At 40.8% G+C, this 19,571-nt stretch overlaps 1 protein-coding gene across 3 annotated transcripts in view; it reads left to right on the forward strand.

Annotated features, from left to right (window-relative positions):
- The window catches only part of HIBADH (3-hydroxyisobutyrate dehydrogenase), a 105,741-nt gene extending 90,494 nt beyond the window's left edge, over positions 1-15,247 (forward strand). For 2 of the 3 annotated variants that reach the window (XM_029925857.1, XM_029925864.1), the window contains exons 6-8: positions 1,926-2,002; positions 9,553-9,709; positions 14,296-15,247. In XM_029925857.1, coding sequence (XP_029781717.1) covers positions 1,926-2,002; positions 9,553-9,709; positions 14,296-14,454 — 393 coding nt within the window. In that variant the 3' untranslated portion in view covers positions 14,455-15,247. Of the gene's footprint in view, positions 1-1,925; positions 2,003-9,552; positions 9,710-9,911; positions 10,322-14,295 lie in introns of those variants that run through there. The other variant, XM_029925869.1, reaches the window with a different exon arrangement.
- Positions 15,248-19,571: the final 4,324 nt, after the last annotated feature.

Here is a 19,571-nt window from a genome sequence, read left to right on the forward strand (position 1 = left end):
CAGATTTTCTTAAATAAATTGGGAATAAATTCATTTTCCATCATTCCTGTTGGAATGAAGCAGACATCAGCCAATTAACTTATTTAAAAAGATACTGGAAATTCCATCATTCCCATTCTGATATATCCTCCTAGTGGCCACTGAAATCAGCCTTAAAATTGCTTCCGTAGGAAGTACCCGCGGTGTCTGCACTGCTGTTACCCTCCATCGGATTATGTGCTGCAGCTTTGTTTGTAATACAGTCAGGAAGAAGTTCTCTGTACACTTTTATCTTTTTCTTGAAAAGCAAGTAATTGTCAGGTGGCTGACAATTGGCTCAAGTGGCTCAAGTCAGTTAAGCGTCTGACTTTGGCTCAGGTCATAATCTCTCAGTTCGTGAGTTTGAGCCCCACGTCAGGCTCTGTGCTGACAGCTCAGAGCCTGGAGCCTGCTTCAGATTCTGTGTCTCCCTCTCTCTTTGATCCTCCTCCACTCACGCTCTTGTCTTTCTCTATCTCTCAAAACTGAATAAACGCTAAAAAAAATTTTTTTTAAAGTAAAGCAAAGAATTTTCATTTAGAAATATATGAATTCTCTAATCAGAAAGAGGTGAATGGCAGCACTGAACTCAGAAGTCAACCTAGTTGTCCCCCTCCCACCAACACACAGACTCTTAGTCTTCCCTCCTCTTAATGCTTGGTCCTAGTCGCAGTCACCCTCTTTATCTTCTTCAAAACTTTGATATGTCTCAGATATACTTATTGTCTCCATTCTTTTGTCCAGTCTCCAAGTTCTATGGATTTTTGCTTCAGTGTCCCTCCTTGTTGACGGTCTGTCCATTCCTCACATTACTTGACCAATCTTTCTCCCATTGTCTCACACCTTATGTACTTCTCAGAAAGCCTGGATGCCAGGTTTACCACTCTGCCAACACTGTAACCAGAATCAACTCCATCAAGATGTTTATATCATCATAGGCTTCCCCATTTTGAAACTTGGAATAGATGCCTGGTTCCCGCCCAGTCAAATTGTAACCCTCCACCCCAGCTTTCATAGCTCCTGCTATCTTCGCTATCAAATACCTTGCCATTCCTTAAAAACATATGCACATGAGTCAGCTTTCTTACTGTTCTCCCATGCTCTGATACATTTAATCCCTCTTACATAGTTTCCTTTTCCTACGCTCTCTTCCTTTCTCCCTCTTGCCTATTTCAATTCCTGCCTGGCCTTCCCAGAGATGGTTTCAGGTTCTACTTCCTCTCTGCTCCTGCCCTCAGTGATCTTGTTTCTCTGAATTCCCACTGTCTCTGCCTTACAGCCATACAGTTTTCCACTTAATTATTGTTGTTTGCTTGTTGCCTTTGTCTTCAGTGTGTTACTCCATTGCCCGAATTAGAATGTAAGTGCCATTCCATAAAGAGTAGGCATGCTACGGATGTTACATACGACAGGATGACTGGAGCTAACACTGCCAAAGTGTGTATATGAAAGTTGTTAAGAGAGTAAATCCTAAGAATTCTCATCACAAGGAAAAAATATATATATATTTTCTTGTATCTATATGAAATGATGGATTGTATGGTAATTATTGCATGATATGTGTATGTCACATCATTGTGATGTACAGTCTAAAATTTTACAGTGCTGTAGGTTGACTATATCTCAATGAAACTGGGGGAAAAGAGCAGTCATGCCACATAGGTCAGTATTCCCTAATAGACTGAGTCCACAGGAAGAGCTCAGGCACCGAGACTCCCCATTCTGCTCCCAGGTAGCCTGGCAGGCTCAGGAGGAGGCATGGAGCACCATGTTCCTTTCCCCACGAGAGAGTATCACCAGTTACACACTCATACTTCTAGAAAGAAACCTGTGGGGCAGGTGAAGAACAACTTCCTGGGAGTTACAGCTTGAAAATAAAGCTGTTTAATATGTACATTTCTTTTCAGGCTGCAAAGATCTGCAACAACATGCTGTTAGCCATTAGCATGATTGGGACTGCTGAAGCCATGAATCTTGGAATCAGGTTGGTCGAATGTATATTTTCATGTACTAACAATTTTTATGTGATTTTCTGATGTTGAAAAAAAGAGTGTTCATGAGAGATGAATGAGTTGATCCAGGCACATTTTGAAAGTACTTCATTATTGAACTTTAATAGACTTTTCTTATTTGACGACCACTGGGCCCTAGAGAGGCCATAGCCATAAAATGACTTGTGCTGTATATTTGAAGTTACATTATCCGTTTTATACGGGAGCTGCATTTCTTCTGTTGTATTCAAATGCAAGGAACACTTTTACTATAAAATTTAAACATACGTGGGCAGCGTAGGACAAATTTTGGTAAAACACCATTTTAATGTATGGCGAATTCAGGTGTTATGCTACCACATGACTGGTTTTATGTATCTACTCACTAAAAGGGCTCTTGGTTGTTTAGTCTTGGGATCAACTGGATGGATTCATAAAGCTGCAACTCACGTACATGACTCTTTTCATTTTAACTGGCCTGTGGTTTGTTACTTTACATTAAGGAGGTGTCTTTCCATTAAAATAAAATGGCTTTGCTGAAAGTAATGCAGGAATTTTGTTTCTCCTATGATGACAATCATCTTTTAGAATGCTTAAGGTTAATGTCTTAATTTTAGCCTTTAATCTTTTGGGCTAGGAATGTTACATATGATTAATCACCTAATTAGTTTTTTGAATGTTTTGTATTTCATGAATATAATAAATATACATTTCTTACTTTAGAAAATGCTTAATTAGCAAAATGCTTTATCAGGTGTCTTCCTCACGTTTCCCCAAACTGCTTACCAGATCTATCACAAATCAAAGTAGTGTTTCATCTCACAGATTTTGATAAAAGCAATAAGAGAGCCAAAGGGCTTGAGATATTTTTTAAAACACAGTAATGGATTCACATTTCCTCTTAATTACCATATCAAGATGCTGTTGTTTATTGAATTGCCCTTGTCTCAGATGTTAAACTATCTTGACCTATTAAGTTGTCATGTTGTAATTGAGATAAAAGAGGAATTTGCTTTGCATCAGTGCTAATTGGTTTATCAATATCCTGTACCATTTACATTTTAAAATTGAATGTCTGTAAGAGGCTAAGGCATATCTGTACGAAGCCTTAATAAAACTGGTAGTATACAGGGAGCCGTTCAGAGTGGTGTGTCTGTATTGTAGCCAGTTTTAGGCTATAGGTCACTTAATCATAAATGAAAAACTTGTTACTAGTGACTTGTTTTCATGTCCATCCTCTAGACTAATTTCATGGAAGAGGAAGATGTAAATTTCTGGAACCAAAATTACATACAAAACTAATTGGTGTTGACAGTAGGATTAGAGCGTCAGTATGCATATGCATCTTTGGAATTTTATCTTCATTCTTCTGGGTATAAATGAATAATTAAAAAAAAAAGCAAAAGCCTGGATAACCTAGGCTATGTTCTACTGCAATTTCCCTCTTTATCTTCGCTAGTTTGTTTTATATCCTGCTTGTTACTCTGAGCGTCCCTGGGTCAGGGTATTCCTTAGGCATAGTGACGTATCCTCCGGCCTTCCTCAGATAATTTTCCTAACAAAACTCTTAGTAGATGGCCATTTGCTATTCTAAAATGAACTTTTTGTGTGCTTAGTACTGATAGAAGTCTAACTCCAAACACCAGCTAATAAAGAATACTTTGAAAGTTACTTGAATCAAGTGAATTGAATAAAATATACAATGAAATATATACATTGGCTACTACAGTGAGTTATCAAAGAGAAGATGAAAAGTGATAAAATTCGAAATAGAAATGTTCAGAGCGAAGGCAATAAATAGATTTCCCCTTATTATTGGTCATGATCCAGTATGATAAAAATAGGGTTTAGAAAGATGAAACTTTAAATGTTTAAATCCTCTGAAACTCTACACACATATATTACTAATACATATATATAACATTTGCATATATCATATATAAAAAATGAACACAAAGTAGGAACTCCCTAATTTTACTTAACTGTTATAATAATATATAACTTTTTGGTGCTTCGGATTATACTAATGAATTGCTTATTTTCATAATATTAGGATTTTATCAGTTTATCTTACAAAGATTCCCAGTGGTTTGAAAGTCCTAAAAATGATTGCTTCTGCTATTGTCTTTTCTCCATGGTTTACAGACATGGTTTAAAGTGACAGGATTGTTTTCTAATAGAGTATAGAGAGCAGCCACGATTTATTGAGCTTTGCAAGGTGAAAGAGAAAATTGGCATCGGCAGCATAAATTCCCAAGTAGTAAATTCCCACAAAGTAGTGCAGCATCAAAGTGGCTCAGCCACATTTATATTCTGTTCACTCTGAAGTGAATTTTTTTAGAGCATTAATGTCAACATTTACAAATGGAGTCACCTACTCCTATGAAGTGATTATTCTGATTAATTTCATTCTCATAAGTCAGTGTTTTTTCTAGAACACCATTTCCCATTTTTAAAAAAATAGAAGAATAAAATCATACAGTCTAAAACTCCTGTTGACCCCTATGATCTTTTACAGTGAGTCTTTATGGATATAGGGGAAATATTAAATGCTATATAAAAAAAAGTAAAGTGTAAAAAATACAGGTATACAACTTATTTTTGAATTTTTTTTTTTGTTAGACCGTTCTACCTTCTAGTTGGGTTCTAATTAGGAGTTAGAACCTAGTTTTATGGGCACTGAAGATGTCCTGCTTGCATTAGAGATGTTTTGCTCCCGTGCGTCACAAAGGAACAGGGTTGATAATGGAAGCTTTGTTGTTTTGTTTTTATAAAATTTTGCTCCGCTGGGAACTGTCTTTTTTGTTTTTCTTTTTTTCAGTATTGCTGGTACCACAGGTCATTTGCATTACCAGTCAGGACGTAGGCCCCTAGCAACAACCATATTGCCTTCTTCCACCTTAAAAGAAACTCCGGACAGTTGAACTTCTGGAAGGCTGTTCAAGATGAGAACTTTCCCACAAGTGTCTTTCTAGTTTCTTGGCTACTGCTCTTAGACACTGGTGTGTTTTCACTTACATGATGGCTTGAAGCCTCTTAGTTGTGTATCCTAATACATACATAATAGATAACAAGTGGCAGAAGGTTTATACTAAAAATTTGACCACATTTCTTTTTTTTCTTAGGTTTATTTATTTTGAGAGAAAGAGAGAGTACACATGTATATGAGTCGAGGAGAAGGACAGGGGAGAGAGAGAATTCTACGCAGGCTCCTAGCTTTCAGTCCAGAGCCCAATGCAGGGTTTGAACCTACAAACCATGAGATCATGACCCAAGCCAAACTCAAGAGCCAGATGCTTACCCAGGCACCCCGACCAAGTTTCTTACTAAACCGATAAGACGCTATCATACTGGCTTATTGACCATTAAATTCCCTACCCACATGACCCAGTGAGACTCAGAATGGCGGGAGTGTGGGTGTCTGTCATAGCTCTGCCATAGACTTGAGCTTTTCTCATCTATAACATGACAAAAATAATAGTATCTGTGCACAGAGTTGTTGTGAAGATGAAATGAGTTAATCTGTGTAAATCTTTTAAAACAGTTCCTGGCACATTATACTTGTTCAACATGGTAGTTATAGATGTGATTGATGGTGGCGATGGTTAGTATTTGAATTGAATCGTAACTTTAAAAGTGGTTTCTACATAACACTTCTCACCAGCTGGCGTATGTATTTGTGTGTTTGTTTATTGCCTGTCTCCCCAGCTAGAATGCAAGCTCCATGAAGGGAATTGCTTTATCGGCTCATTGTTGTGTCTTAAGAACATACCTAGCACATAGTAGGCACCCAGTGAAGATTTGTAAAATGGATACGGGGGGCATGGGGGAAGGGAGGCACTTCTCTTGCCTCAGCTAAAAGTTACCTGTGTGTTGTGTGTTGTGTGTGTGTGTGTGTGTGTGTGTGTCTGTCTGTGTCTGTGTCTGTGTCTCTTAACTGGCTCATTCCTGGATGGCAGGCACAGCCCCTTCTTAGCTTCCTTACTATGTCTCCTGGGCGTATCTGTTAAACATTGATGAATAAGCGAATGATCTATTAAAACTGACTTAGTCTTAAGGGCGCCTGGGTGGCTCATTCAGTTAAGCATCCAAAACTCTTGATCGCGGTGGCGGCGGGGGGGGGGCTGGGTAGCTCAGTCGGTTAAGCCTCCGGCTTCACCTCAGGTCATAATCTCACGATTCATGGGTTCGAGCCCCTTGTCAGGCTCTGTGCTGACACCTAGCTCAGAGCCTGGAGCCTGCTTCAGATTCTGTGTCTCCCTCTCTCTCTGACCCTCCCCTGCTCATGCTGTCTTGCTCTGTCTCTGTCTCTCAAAAAAAAAAAAAAAGAAAACTAATCTAAAAAACAAAACAAAACAAAATAAACTCTTGATCTCGGCTCACAAACAGTTTGTGAGTTCAAGCCCCTTGTCAGGCTCTGCACTGGCAATGTGGGACCTACTTAGGATTCTTTCTCTCCCTCTCTTTGCTCCTCCCCTGCTCGTGTGCTCTCTCTCTCTCTCAAAAATAAATTTAAAAAAATGACATAGCCTTAGGTGTTTTATTTCCACATCCATTCCTGTGATACAAAGATCTCAATTTAGTGACATAATTTGCTTTGTTCTTACAGAAAAACAGACAGTATAGATACTTCTATAGAATATAAACTGAGCAAACTTTTTTGGCCCTTAAAAGCTTTGGTTACCGTGAAGGCAAACATTTGGATTCTCTTTACTTTTTTTTTTTTTTTTTTGGTACAGTGTATGCAATCATTTTTACTTCTCTCAAAAGTTCATTTAAAATTCTTGTGTTTTAAAGGTGAGTAGATTTGACACAGTGACGTTTATTTGAGTTGCATTATATATGCGGTCAGAGCAATGAATTCATTCTCTGTTTATATCAGAGAACATTCCAGCAATTGTAAAGCCACATGCATGCACGCGCACACTCTCGAACCACATCCAGTGGCAAGTTATTATGGGGACTGACAGACTGTCATCCTTTTGATGGCTTGAGCTGTATATCTCCCGAACAGCAATGGGGCTCTTATGCAGAAAGTATCATATGTTCCCAGCCAATTTACAGGGAAACAGCAATAACATTTTATCATGGTTGAGAGCCCAGTAGCTGCTTCCTATTAAACTTGCCCTTTCAGATACCTGTCTTGGATTAATTTGTTGATTTCAAATGGAAACTCAGTCTTCTCCAGTGAAGCATGACGTTCTAGGATAGACTCCCTGAATGACAATTACTGTGTATTCTAGCTGGTTTCAGACCATTACAAGCCTTAGGCACAGTGGAAGACAGAGGACTTCAGTAACTGATTTTAATATTATGTCTAATTTTAACTGTCAGTTATATATTTGCCAGCGAAAGAACGCTCAGAAAGATGAAATGCAAAACACTTCTAACTTGCTCTTTTTAACGGTACACTTTGCTGTAGGGTGGGGCATCGGGGGAGGGAAAGCGGAGAGGGACTGGCCGGCTCCTAAAGGGGAGTCCGCACAGTGGGGAAGCATCAGATTTGAAAAGTGAGCATGAAACAACTGCCACCTCGCTTTTTTGCGTGCCCCTCAGGATGCTTCTAAATAGTAATACGTTCGCCAAACAGGGTTCCATAAATCAGTGCCAGCATTTTTCCTTGAACACTCACGAAAAATGAAATGTAGGGTTTTACAAAGGATATAAGCTTTGCTCGCCATTTTGGTGAGTACTGGACCTAGAGCATGAACCGCATTAGCAGTAAAGGCTGTTGTGAGGTTCTCTTGAGTATACAATCAGATAGGTTATAAAGAGAACAGTAACTCTGCTGCTTTCCAACATGACGAACCATTTTAAAAGAAAATCTAAATTCAGGAGCCCTTGAATTACATTTCAGATGGAAGGGAAGAGCGATGCTTGGGGGTCTTAAAAATATTCCCTACTCATGGAACACATTAGACATAGACATTCTTGAACATTTGTGCTTAGAGAATATATTCGCAGTCATAGCAGATTGTTAATATGTGATTTTTACTTTTCACAGTATGCACATTGGCTTTCTCTTTCCCAAGTCGTCTGCTATAACAGCATACTGATAGCCTCTTTTTACTTAAAAGTGCAAAGAAAGCATCGATAACAAACTACACTTGTAACAAACTTGGAATTTTGTAAAGGAATGAATGAAACTGTTGGGTTTCTTTCTGGCAGTCTACCATTGAACGGAATGTATGACAGCTGATTAGAGTGAATCTTCTCCATCTGTTATAATCCTTAAGAGAACTCCCCGTTGTAACATGGTCCACCATATGAATTCACATATGTGGCATGCTGTATCTATTCCTTGCCCCACAGCTACTTCTTGAAAATCTGATTACATAACAGTTGTACTCTGCTGTGTCCATACATATCCTGGCTGTCAGCCTTAGCCCCCTACTGCAGCCCTGGGAAAATGTCTACTGGCCGTGACACTCACATTGGGAAATAAACAGACACAGGTTTCAGACACACAGAGTAAACAAGAACTTAAGCAAGCCCAAATGCACAATTTGTTTCACATTGATATGTCTCTTTTCCGTCCTTTTTTTTCCCCCTGGAAGAGATAGGTTCTAAGGAAAAGCAGAAAGCTTTTATGACAATTGTTTTATAATGTCTCTTTGTGTGAAAGAAACCAATAAATCGCCAAGTAGAAAGATGTATTTGAACTTGATTCAGTGATACTTAGCAAAACTGGGCTTCCCAAACTGCACTTAGATTCTCAGAATCAGAGTAATATAGCATTTTGATTCTTATTTTTTTCCAGGTCCACGGTGAACAGCCGTTGATGCCATCAGCTCAGTGATAGAACAAATGATGTTTCCGCTTGGGCAAGCTTTGTTTTATCAGGATCAGTAACCTTCTCAGCAGTTGACCCAGAACTATAATGCATGTCTCTGAATAGATAGCATATGTCACAGCTCTGTGCAGACTTGCTTCATAAGCAAGATCGTCTAATGAAGATTTAATAAATAAGGAAAAGTTTTGCGGCAAGAAATGTCTTCTTTTATGATGATAACTCCTCTTAAGCTCGTTTTACTCTCATGGCTCATCTCTTGTATTCATTCTCATAAAAGCTAAAAAAATAAACATGCATATAAATGCAACCACACGGACTGCCATGATGCATAGTTTATCTGTCAATATTTCTTTCTGAAATCTATCATTTGTGAGTAAAGTATGTAGAATTTAGATTATCATATTGTTTTAAGGTTCTTATGTGACACATAAATGCAATAATATCCGAAGGACTAGAAAACCCACGTGTGTGATAAACCAACAACTACGCAATTATGTGTTATTTCTTAAAAGTGGGAGATAGTGCAGAGAGTTTTCTCCCAGTGCGAATGTCCTGGCTCAGAAGTGCTTAATCACGAGCTTTTAATACCCTATAATTGAAGATTGGGTTCTTTGCTCTCGTCAGTGTGCTTTGATTTTTGAAGACATATAATAAATGGAGAAAGAAGATAGAGCATCCTCATACGTAAATAAGTCATGCATGACTTGTACATTTTGACATTTAACACTGCTTTTCTTTGACCTTTGACAGGTTAGGGCTTGACCCAAAATTATTGGCTAAAATCCTGAACATGAGCTCAGGACGGTGTTGGTCAAGTGACACTTACAATCCTGTACCTGGGGTGATGGATGGAGTCCCATCGTCTAATAACTATCAGGGTGGATTTGGAACAACACTCATGGCAAAGGTACGGTAAATGCAGAGACTCCCCAAGACAGAGGGGAACAGATGTTTAGTGGTCTGATCGCTCATTCCCCTTTAACAAAGCATCTGTCTATCCTAGATGGCAAGATTACTAAAATAGTGATTCACTTACTCACTGGAAATGAGTTAAAACTTAGCTCAGATAAAAATCCTTATCGTGTTCATTTATATTCCTGCCCTTTCAGATGAGAAGAATAGACTGGGAGTTTTATTTGTGCTTGGGCTTGTTTGTACTGTGAGATGGGCAAACTTCGTTCCTCATGAGAAATTTTCATTAATTTACTAAGTCCTTAGAATGGAAGCGGCAAGAATTTTCTGATGATACGTTGACATTGGATACACCTATCACAGAAGAAGAAAATATCTTTCTCATGATACTAGATTTCTAAATACACCTTCCTGCTTTAAGAACATGAATGTATTTATGTGTAAAGTCGTTTGAAGAGCAAATTGTTGGCCGCCTCCTGTTTGTGATCTCAACTTGAGAAAATACTGTTCAGCTATTTCCCATCCCAACCTGCCCCCGTAATTGACTTTTTTCCTGATTACAAAAGGAATAAAAACATACACCCGGCACCATACTCAGTTTACTGTCCTCCAGTCTACATGGCGCCTGTCCATTCTACTTCGTGACGGTACCTTGAATTCGTGTAGTTCCCTTCTCTCCCACCACCAGGACCTTGGCTGAGTTTCCCTCAGATCATACCAAATCAGCCCTTAACGGGTGTCCTTGACTTTCATAATCCTCTCCGGTTCATTTTCCACACCGTGGGGGAGAGTGGGCTTCCGGAGGTGTAGGAACCTGAGTGTGCCGTCTCCCCTTCTACGTCTCTTTCACGGTTTCCAGACACTTGTAGATTAAAGTCCATCTCTGTGAGTTGCCTCATGAAGCCCTCCATGAGTTGGCCTTTGCTCACCCTACCAGCCTGTTTCTGCCTTCCCAGTCCGTCTCTGCTTCCGCCATCCTGAACTCATTTCTGCCTGTCGTTGTCTCTCACTTGCAAACCTCCACGCACTCTGTTCCCTCTGCCTGCATAGTTTGTCCTTGCCCCCCTCTATCCCAGCTTCCAGCACAGTACCTGGCATATCGCCAGCATGCTTTAAATATGTATCAGATAAAGCAGTGTTTGAAACTATGTTTCTTATTTTGCAGTTTGATTTCTCCTCATGTTTCCTTTAAGAAAATATTTATTTTTACGCCAGTCTATATCCTGTATTTAGGTTTGCATATCCTCCACACTGGCTTTTGTAATTGTGCTGTGTGGCTGTTGCTAGCAACAGGAAGTAGCTCCTTAAGTGTATTGCTTTCATCAAAGCTGTAGGTGATTCATTAGGGCGCATGGAAGAATGAAAGAATTGCATTTATGGTCAGTTTTCCCTTCTATGTCTGTGTGAAGTGGGTTGTGAGCTATTAGCTTATTCGGTTCCAATCATACTGCTAACGGCTCAGACAGAGGAAATGGCTAACAAGTAGAGTGTAATAAGAAGTAGGAGGCGTCTAATTAAAAGGATCAGATGAATTTGGCCTCCTGGTCTTTTTGTAGTGCTGGCTTCGTCTGGCAACTCCGCCCGAGCTGCCCTTCACTCTGTGGCACACCTGTGTGATAGCCATTTTCTGCAGCGGCCCTGCCCAGGAAGAATCAGCCACAGTTAAAGTCCTTCCCATTAGGATGATTTTTTTGGGAGCGCCTGAGTGACTCAGTTAAGCATCCAATTTCGGCTCAGGTCATGATCTCAGAGTTTGGGAGTTCGAGCCCCGTGTCAGGCTCTGCACTGATAGTGGGATTGGGATTCTCTCTCTGCCCCTTCCCCGCTCGTACTTTTTCTCTCCCTCTCTCTCAAAATTAAATAAATGAACTTTAAAGATAAATAAAATGATTTTCATGATCATAAACGGTAGTGTTTTCAACTAATAGCATGAGACAGTGCAGGAGTCAAACATATGGATGTTACTGTTGTCCTTCTGTCTCTGAAAGATAGTTGTGATCTCCCTTCTAAAGTGAGAGACATCTTAATTTTGCTTGGAATGAGAATACTTAGGAAGGAACTGAAAAAAATCTTTCATCACCTCGGATTGCTGTTAACAAAAACACACCATAGCTAATTAGATTTGTATAGAGAAATTGATGGAGATTAAAGAACTCCCCATCGATGCTACGTTGATTAAAGCAGTTGTACCATTGTGATTGTGCTTGGACAGATCCAGGCTTTATTTGCTAAGACATGTTTTGTTCAATTGCCATTAAATTTTATTGAGCTAGGGGATGTCGTTGAAGTAGAGGCTAGTGCATTTATTTCTAGGTCTTAACATCATAAAATTCTAACATGTTGTGTGTATATAATCAGAACATAGTCAATATGAAAACTAGATCATTCTTCTCAACTCTCCAACCTAGCTGTCTGTTTCTGATGGCCGCTACGGGAACAGCATATGGAAAATCACGATGATTCTTGGTACTCCCTCAGTATACTCATTTCCTTGTAAAATATAACAACTCAGTCCTCCATTAACTTGTTGAAACCTTAACCTTAACTTGTTGCAATTGTTGTATATTTTTTCCTGAACTACTCACTTAGCTCACGGATTCATAAATAGTTTATTTGATTAGTGAAGTGAAAACTCTATTTATTTTAAATGATATATTATGAGCTTCAAGGGATGCCTTCTTCTTCTAACATTTCAAGATACAAAAGCCTCTCAGACTAAGCACTTCTCTGCTTTTAGAATGTCCATCCTTTAAGGGAGCAGCCACCAAAGCTATTTCACTTTCTATTTTTTGGCGTGGGCAGATTGTATTTGGGTATGTACTTGCCCCTTTGAAAGACCCTAGACCTTTCTTCTCAATAGTATTATGTTCTCTTCAGTATGTTATGTTAACTCTGAGTTCTTCAGTTCCAGTCTGCATTCCAGTTAACTAGGTTAAAAGTTAAATGCGGTCTATGTAGATTTTCTCTCTGTCATTTGAAAATAAATATATCCTGCAGATTCGCTCAAAATGATGTCAACAAGAAAGGTTGGTCTGGGTATAAGCAATAATGTAGCTGTATATTTGTTGACTGCGTAGGTAACAATTCAACTTGCTTTTTATTTTTAGGAAACTAAGGAAGAATTTAAGGTTAAGCAGATTTTTCAGATCTGTTGTCTACATGTGAAAATTAAACAAATAAGCACAAAACAATGTTTGCACCTATACCATCATACATATTTAAGAGGCTAGAGATTTAACTCATTCTTTAAACTTGGCTTTGTTTTTTCTTTGAGTAATTTTCTCCTTTGAGTGGATGGTTTCAATAAGTGCTCCATTAAAAAAGATGTTCCTCAGAGATTAGAAATATTTTCTGTCTTGTTTCTTGTTTTCCCCTTCCATTGTGGGGGCCATTGGTGACTTCCACATTGGTGGGGGGAGTGAGGATGGTAATGTTGAGAAGAAGGTCTAGTTGGTTTTGTCACTAGTTTGCAGCTCTTATAAAATCACAAATATAATGAAATATGGGGAATATTTATTTCACTTATTTAAGTCTTCCTAGTCTTCCATCAACCCCAGATACGTCAGGTTTGGACAAGATTCCATTTTAATGGCAGTGAACATTTCGTTAGCTATGGTATATAAAAGATTTACAATGTTAACTTTTGCCTATTTTTAAACAGCCGTAAGTTTTCTGAAACTCTCAAGATGAAGCATTAGCTTGCTGAGATGTGGAAGGGTTGTCGTGATGGTGGATGTCCCATTGCACTTGAAGTAAAATCCAAACTCCTCACTGAACATATTAAAGCTCCCGTGTTTTGCCTGTGCCCATCCCGGACTCATTTTTCTCCCCAGTGCTGTTGCTCACACTCAGTCAGCCTCCCGGGCCTGCTTGCTATTTCTTGAATAGCCAAGCCATGTCCCGGCACAGCGCCTCACCTTGCTGTTCCATCGGTCTGCAACTCTGTTCCCCCCGCTCTCCCAAGAACTCACTGCTCCCTAACATTCAGATCATAGGCCAGTGTCTTCACCTCAGAGAAGCTTTCCCTAAACATTTCATCTATCAGAACTCTCTTCCTTCCACACCACCCTTGCTGTCCACCACTTCCCAACCCCTTCCCTGGCTTTATTTTTCTTCACAGTGCTTGTCATTGTCTGAATTTTTAGTATTTGTTGTCTGTCTTCCCCCGAGCTTCACAAGAACGCAACTTGACTTAGTCATGCTCGTGTCACTCGCACTTGGGACAGTGCTAAATACTCGTGGAATAAAGAGGTTGTGTGGGTATTCAGTAATTCCATTATGGGGTTCTGTGGCTTATGTGATCTCATTTCTATAGTAACCCATCCAAGGTCAAAACAGAACAGACCGGTCTGGGTGGAGGAGTAGGGAGGCCACTCAGAAACTGAGATTTCTGTCTGGAGCAGTTTTGCTCTATGTGAAAGTATTTATTAAAGGATATATAACCTGCCGCAGTATTTAAGTGTCTTATTTTTTCAGACTTCATTTCTCCTGCTTTGAATCCAAAACTTTAGGAGCTGCATTTCCAAAGTGAGTCTTCACTTCCAGTCTCAATGTGTTCCCTCCTGCCCTTGTTTGATTTAGGATCTGGGGCTAGCACAGGATTCTGCCACCAGCACCAAGACTCCGATCCTTCTGGGCAGTCAGGCCCATCAGATCTACAGGATGATGTGTGCAAAGGGTTACTCAAAGAAAGACTTCTCTTCCATCTTCCAGTTTCTACGAGAAGAAGAAACCTTCTGAGTTTACCCTTTGGGCATCGACACTGTTGGAAACCAACCTCCACCTTGGAGCCACCTTGTAGCTCACTCCACAAGTAAATGGGCTTAATCAAAGGTCACCTGTCTGCTTTTGATTATGTAGGTCCCAGTAAACCCTAGGATTTTTCACCCATTTTTAACTGCTTATTCTTTCTATCTATTTAGCAAACCTGTGTTATCACCATTTTTTTTTCCTGCAAGCCACTGATGGTCTCTGCTAACTAGCTGATTGATCGTTTTCAAAAGTCCCTGAACATCTTCAACCAAATCATTGCATACTTCAATCAGGATATGATTTATTCTGCTTTACAAATAAAACCAAGTATTTTTTCAACAGAATGAAACCTATTTTAAAGAAAAGAAATTGGTGTAGGGAAAGGAGTTAGAAAGAGGGGAAGCACAGTGAATTACTACCTGCGTCCCTCGGGACGCTTGTCCTGTTAACCAGGGGGTGGTATTCTGCGTGGCCGAGGTTACTGGTTTATTCTCCAAGGAGTCGGTAAAGCTAATGAACTCCTTGCTGGATGTTTTATAATTTGGACTCTGTTACATTATCTTACCGTGTCCTTCTTGTTACAACTCCCAATACTCAGCCAACTTGTTTTTTATATTTTTGCTTCCTTGTACATTCTTACTACATATTTTTTGACTTTAAAAGAATGACATCTTTAGAACTGTTTCAGAGCCAATGATGATATTTGCTTTAGATAATTATTACATTATTCTAAATATAACCATATTATTTTGAATTCAAATAAATTTCTATGCTGATAATACTTTCTTGGAGTTTTCGTGTCTTCCCAGCCGTTTGGTGAACAGTGAAATGACCTGACAAACTGGTGTTCCAGACTGATGGGGAAAGAGTGGGAAGAAGAGGAAGAGAGGAGGGCTCACAAGGAACTGAGTCTGATTCGGCTAGTGGCAAGCCGGCTTCCTGCGGCTCGGTCTGAGTCCTTAATGGGCATTCATTTAAATGTTTTTGGTTGTGGGTGCAATAGGAATTCAACGTGCAGGAAATGGATTATGCCCCGGTATAAACTTCCACAGCCCCTGGAAATATTCTTGGTAATAGACCTAGACACCAAATCTGGCAGAAGTATTACTACTTCCATCAGTTTCCTGGTGATAAATTCCAGGCACTATTCTAAGTGCTGGGGCTATGGTGACAAACAGAACAAAGTCATGCCCTTGTAGACTGTAGATTCTGGTGTCTCGTGTGTGTGTGTGTGTGTGTGTGTGTGTGTGTGTGTGTGTGTATGTATGTGTGTGTTCGATGGGATGTGACAGACAAAAAATAAATGTTTAATGCATATGTTAGTTAATAATAAGGAAGAAAGGCAGGACAAGGGGGATGGATGGGAGGTGCCCAGGGTATTTTATTATGGTGGTGAGGTGGCGTTTGAGCAAAAATAAGAAAGAATAAGAGTATAAGAATAAGAATAGGAATGAGAATAAGAATATAAGAAATAAGAAGTGAGGGAACAAGCCATGCAGATATCTGAGGAAAGCACATTCTAGGAACAGGGCACAGAAAGTACAAAGGCCCAGAGGTAGAGTAAAGCTAGATATGAGGAAAAACAAGGAGGTTGTAAGTGAAGTCCCAAGATGAGGGGGGCCGGAACTTGTAGGGCCGGGTGGGCTGTTAGGATATTGGCTTTTATTCTAAGCAAGATTGGTTGTGTATCCGAGCGTAAGCTAACTGATACATTGCCACCTCAAAATTTAGTGACTTAAAATAACAAATGTTTATTATTTTTCAAGATTTCTCTAGGTCAGTTATATTATTCTCCTCCCCTGGGCCAGCTCCTGTGGAGATGGAGGGTCTAGTTTGGCCTCCCCCAGCTGGGACAGATGGTTGGGGTTTCTCTCCACAGGGTCCAGGAGGCTAATCCGAGATTCTTCATATGGTGGCGGAAGGGCTCTCAGCGGCCACACAGGACAAGGCCAATGAGCAAACACTTTGCTGGATTCTGCTTGCTTCATGGCTGTACTGCCCCCTTGGCCGAAGCAAGTCACATAGCCCAGCCCAGAGTCCATGTAGGAGGGGATGACAGAGAGCGTGGACACAAAGAAAGGCATTAGGGTGGCCATTTTGCAAGCATCCTGTCAGAGCCAGCCCATTAGGGATTTTGTTAAGAGGGTTGATGTGGTCTGACCCACCCATAAAAGGCATCACTGTGGCTGCTGCGTGGAGAAGAGAGTGTAGGGCAAGGCAGAAAGCAAGAAGACCAGGTGGGAGGGGATTGTAATAATCCAGACCAGAAGCCATGGGGGCTGGGACCAGAATGTTAATGAGGAAGTTCCTGCCTTCTCAGGCAAGAAACGGTCAGATTTCAACATAAAAGACAAATCCAGTAACTGATGGATTGGGTGACAGAGAAAGTGAGGAGTCAGGGAAGAATCCAAGGTTGGTGGGGAAAGTGGAGGAAAGGAGTTACCATTCATTCTGGGGAAGATGTGGGAAGTTTAGAAAGAAAACACTCCTAGGTGGCCTGGAAGCCACCCAGGGGGAGGAAAAGCAAAGGTCCAAGACCACGCCCTCTGTTACTCTCACTTTCAGTGTTTGGGAAAATGAGACCGAGCCAGCAAATGAGATAAGGGATAGTAAGGTAAGAAAACAGTGGGAGTCGTGACCTGGCAGCCACATGAAGATTGTGTCTTGAGGAAGAATGATTATTTGTATCAAAAGCTACTGATAAGTTGAGTAACAAATGTAAAAGCTGAGAATTAATGATTTGGACTTGGCAAAATAAAAGTCACTAGTGACTCTGATAGGTGTTCTGGGGCATGTGGGAAATGACATTGAGCATGAAGAAGGGGAAGAGAAATTGGAAGTGTTGAGTAGAGACAGCTCTCAAGAAGTTTTGCTGTAAGAGGAAAAATATGGGATAAACACTGGCAGGGATATGAGGTCAAGGGAAATTTTACTTATGTTTTATAAGATAGGAGAAACTATGGGGTTATGCTGATGGAAATGGAATGGTCCAGTAAAGGAGGAGTAGTGCATGGAAGAAAGGATGCTTGCCCAGTGGTATCTTTTTGTTGATTGATTGATTGATTGATTGATATATGTTTATTTTTGAGAGACAGAGACAGAGTATAAGTGGGGGAGGGGCAGAGAGAGTGAGACAGAGAATCGGAAGCAGGCTCCAGGCGCTGGGCTGTCAGCACAGAGCCCAACGTAGGGCTCAAACATGAAGCGCAAGATCATGACCTAAGCCGAAGTCGGACACTCAACCAACCGAGCCACCCACCCGGGCGCCCCGCCAAGCAGTATCTTTTAGTGGAGAGGGAGGCAGACAGCTGAGGTTGGATCTCTAAAAACAAAAATCCAGTACAAACAGATCAGATGTGAGACTGCAAGCCTGAAGGGCAGAGGCATGTTGAAATTAATTATGCAGTTTTCTTTAATTTTTTAAAATGTTTATTTTTGAGAGAAAGAGGTATGGTGCGTGAGCAGAGGAGGGACAGAGAAAGAGGGAGGCACAGAATCTGAAGCAGGCTCCAGGCCATGAGCTGTCAGCACAGAGCCTGATGTGGGGCTCAAACTCAGGAACTGTGAGATCATGACCTGAGCCAAAGTCAGATGCTTAACCAACGGAGGCCCCCAGGTGCCCCTGTATAGTTTCAGCATAAAATAATATTAGTGCTGGAAAGGCCTCTCAGCACGTTGAAGTCCCCCACCTCTGACCATAAGTTTTCTCATCTATAAGGTGGTCTGTCATAAATGGGTGCCTGGGTGGCTTAGTCAGTTAAGCAACTGACTCGAGATTTTGACTCAGGTCATGATCGTAAGGTTTGTGAGTTCAAGTCCCGGGTTGGGCTCTGTACTGATAGCACAGAGCTTATTTGGGATTTTCTCTCTCTCTCTCTCTCTCTCTCTCAAAACAAATAAGTGTAAAAATAAACACAATTGTCATAAACAATGTAGCTGAATATTAAATGCTTCCTTGGAAACTTGAAACAAAAAAAAAAATCTGAGCGAAGGACCATCACAGGTGTTGGCGAGCACGTGGAGAAGGGAAAACACTCATACATTATTACTGCCGGGACCATACAGTGGTGGAAAATAGTGCAGCAGTTCCTTGAAAAATTAAACACAGAGTTTCCACAGGATCCAGCCATTCCACTCAGTACTTGAGTATAGATAAATATTTGAGAGAAATGAAGTTACCACATCTGCACAGAAACTTGTACACGAATATTCATAGCAGCGTTATTCATTAGAGCCAAAAAGTAGAGACAGTCCAACTGCCCCCTAACTGACGACTGCATGAACAAAGTGGCGTATCCAGACCACGGAAGAGTGGCCATAAAAAGGAATGAAGTACTGACACAGGCTATGACATGGATGAACCTTGGAAACACCATGCCAGGTAAAAGAAGCAAGACACAAAGGCCACATACTGTATGATTCTGCATGGGATGGGAGGGATAGGCAGATGCCCAGACCCAAGGTAGATGGGTGGTTTCCAGAGGCTAATGAGGAGCAGGAAATAGGGAGTGATTGCTGTTCCAGATGGTGATGGAAATGTTCTGGAATTAGATAGTGATGGTTGCATGACTTTGTGAATGTATTAAAAACCACTGAATCGTACACTTTGAAATGGTGAATTTTATGGTGTGTGAATTGCGTCTCTATGCAAAAGAAAAACTAAGGGAAAAAAATCATGAGTTACAGTCTCTACATAAGTGGTTCTCAACTGGGGCCATTTTGCTCTGAGGGACGTATGGCAATGTATGGGCATATATGTGGGTGTCATGGGACTGTGGGGTGCTCCTGGCATTGAGTGGGTGGGCATATGTCAGGGACATTGCTAAACATCCTACAATGCACAGGGCAGCCCCTGCAATGGAAATTACCCCGCCCCAAATGTCCATGATGCAGAGTTGGAGAAACTGCTCCAATGTGTGTTCCACAGGTACCTCGAACTTGGTGTATCAAAACCTGAGCTCCCCGCTCTCCCACCCAGCAGACCTGCTTCTCCTACAGGTCCCTGTCCCATCCAGGTTCCCAGGAACCATCCCTGAGCCCCCTGTCCCCTCCATCCGCTCTCCACAGTGAAGTCTATACGTCTGATGCCTATGTCAGGCGCTCAT

The sequence above is a fragment of the Suricata suricatta genome, chromosome 2 (genome assembly GCF_006229205.1).
Source record: "Suricata suricatta isolate VVHF042 chromosome 2, meerkat_22Aug2017_6uvM2_HiC, whole genome shotgun sequence".
Classification (NCBI taxonomy): Eukaryota; Metazoa; Chordata; class Mammalia; order Carnivora; family Herpestidae; genus Suricata; species Suricata suricatta.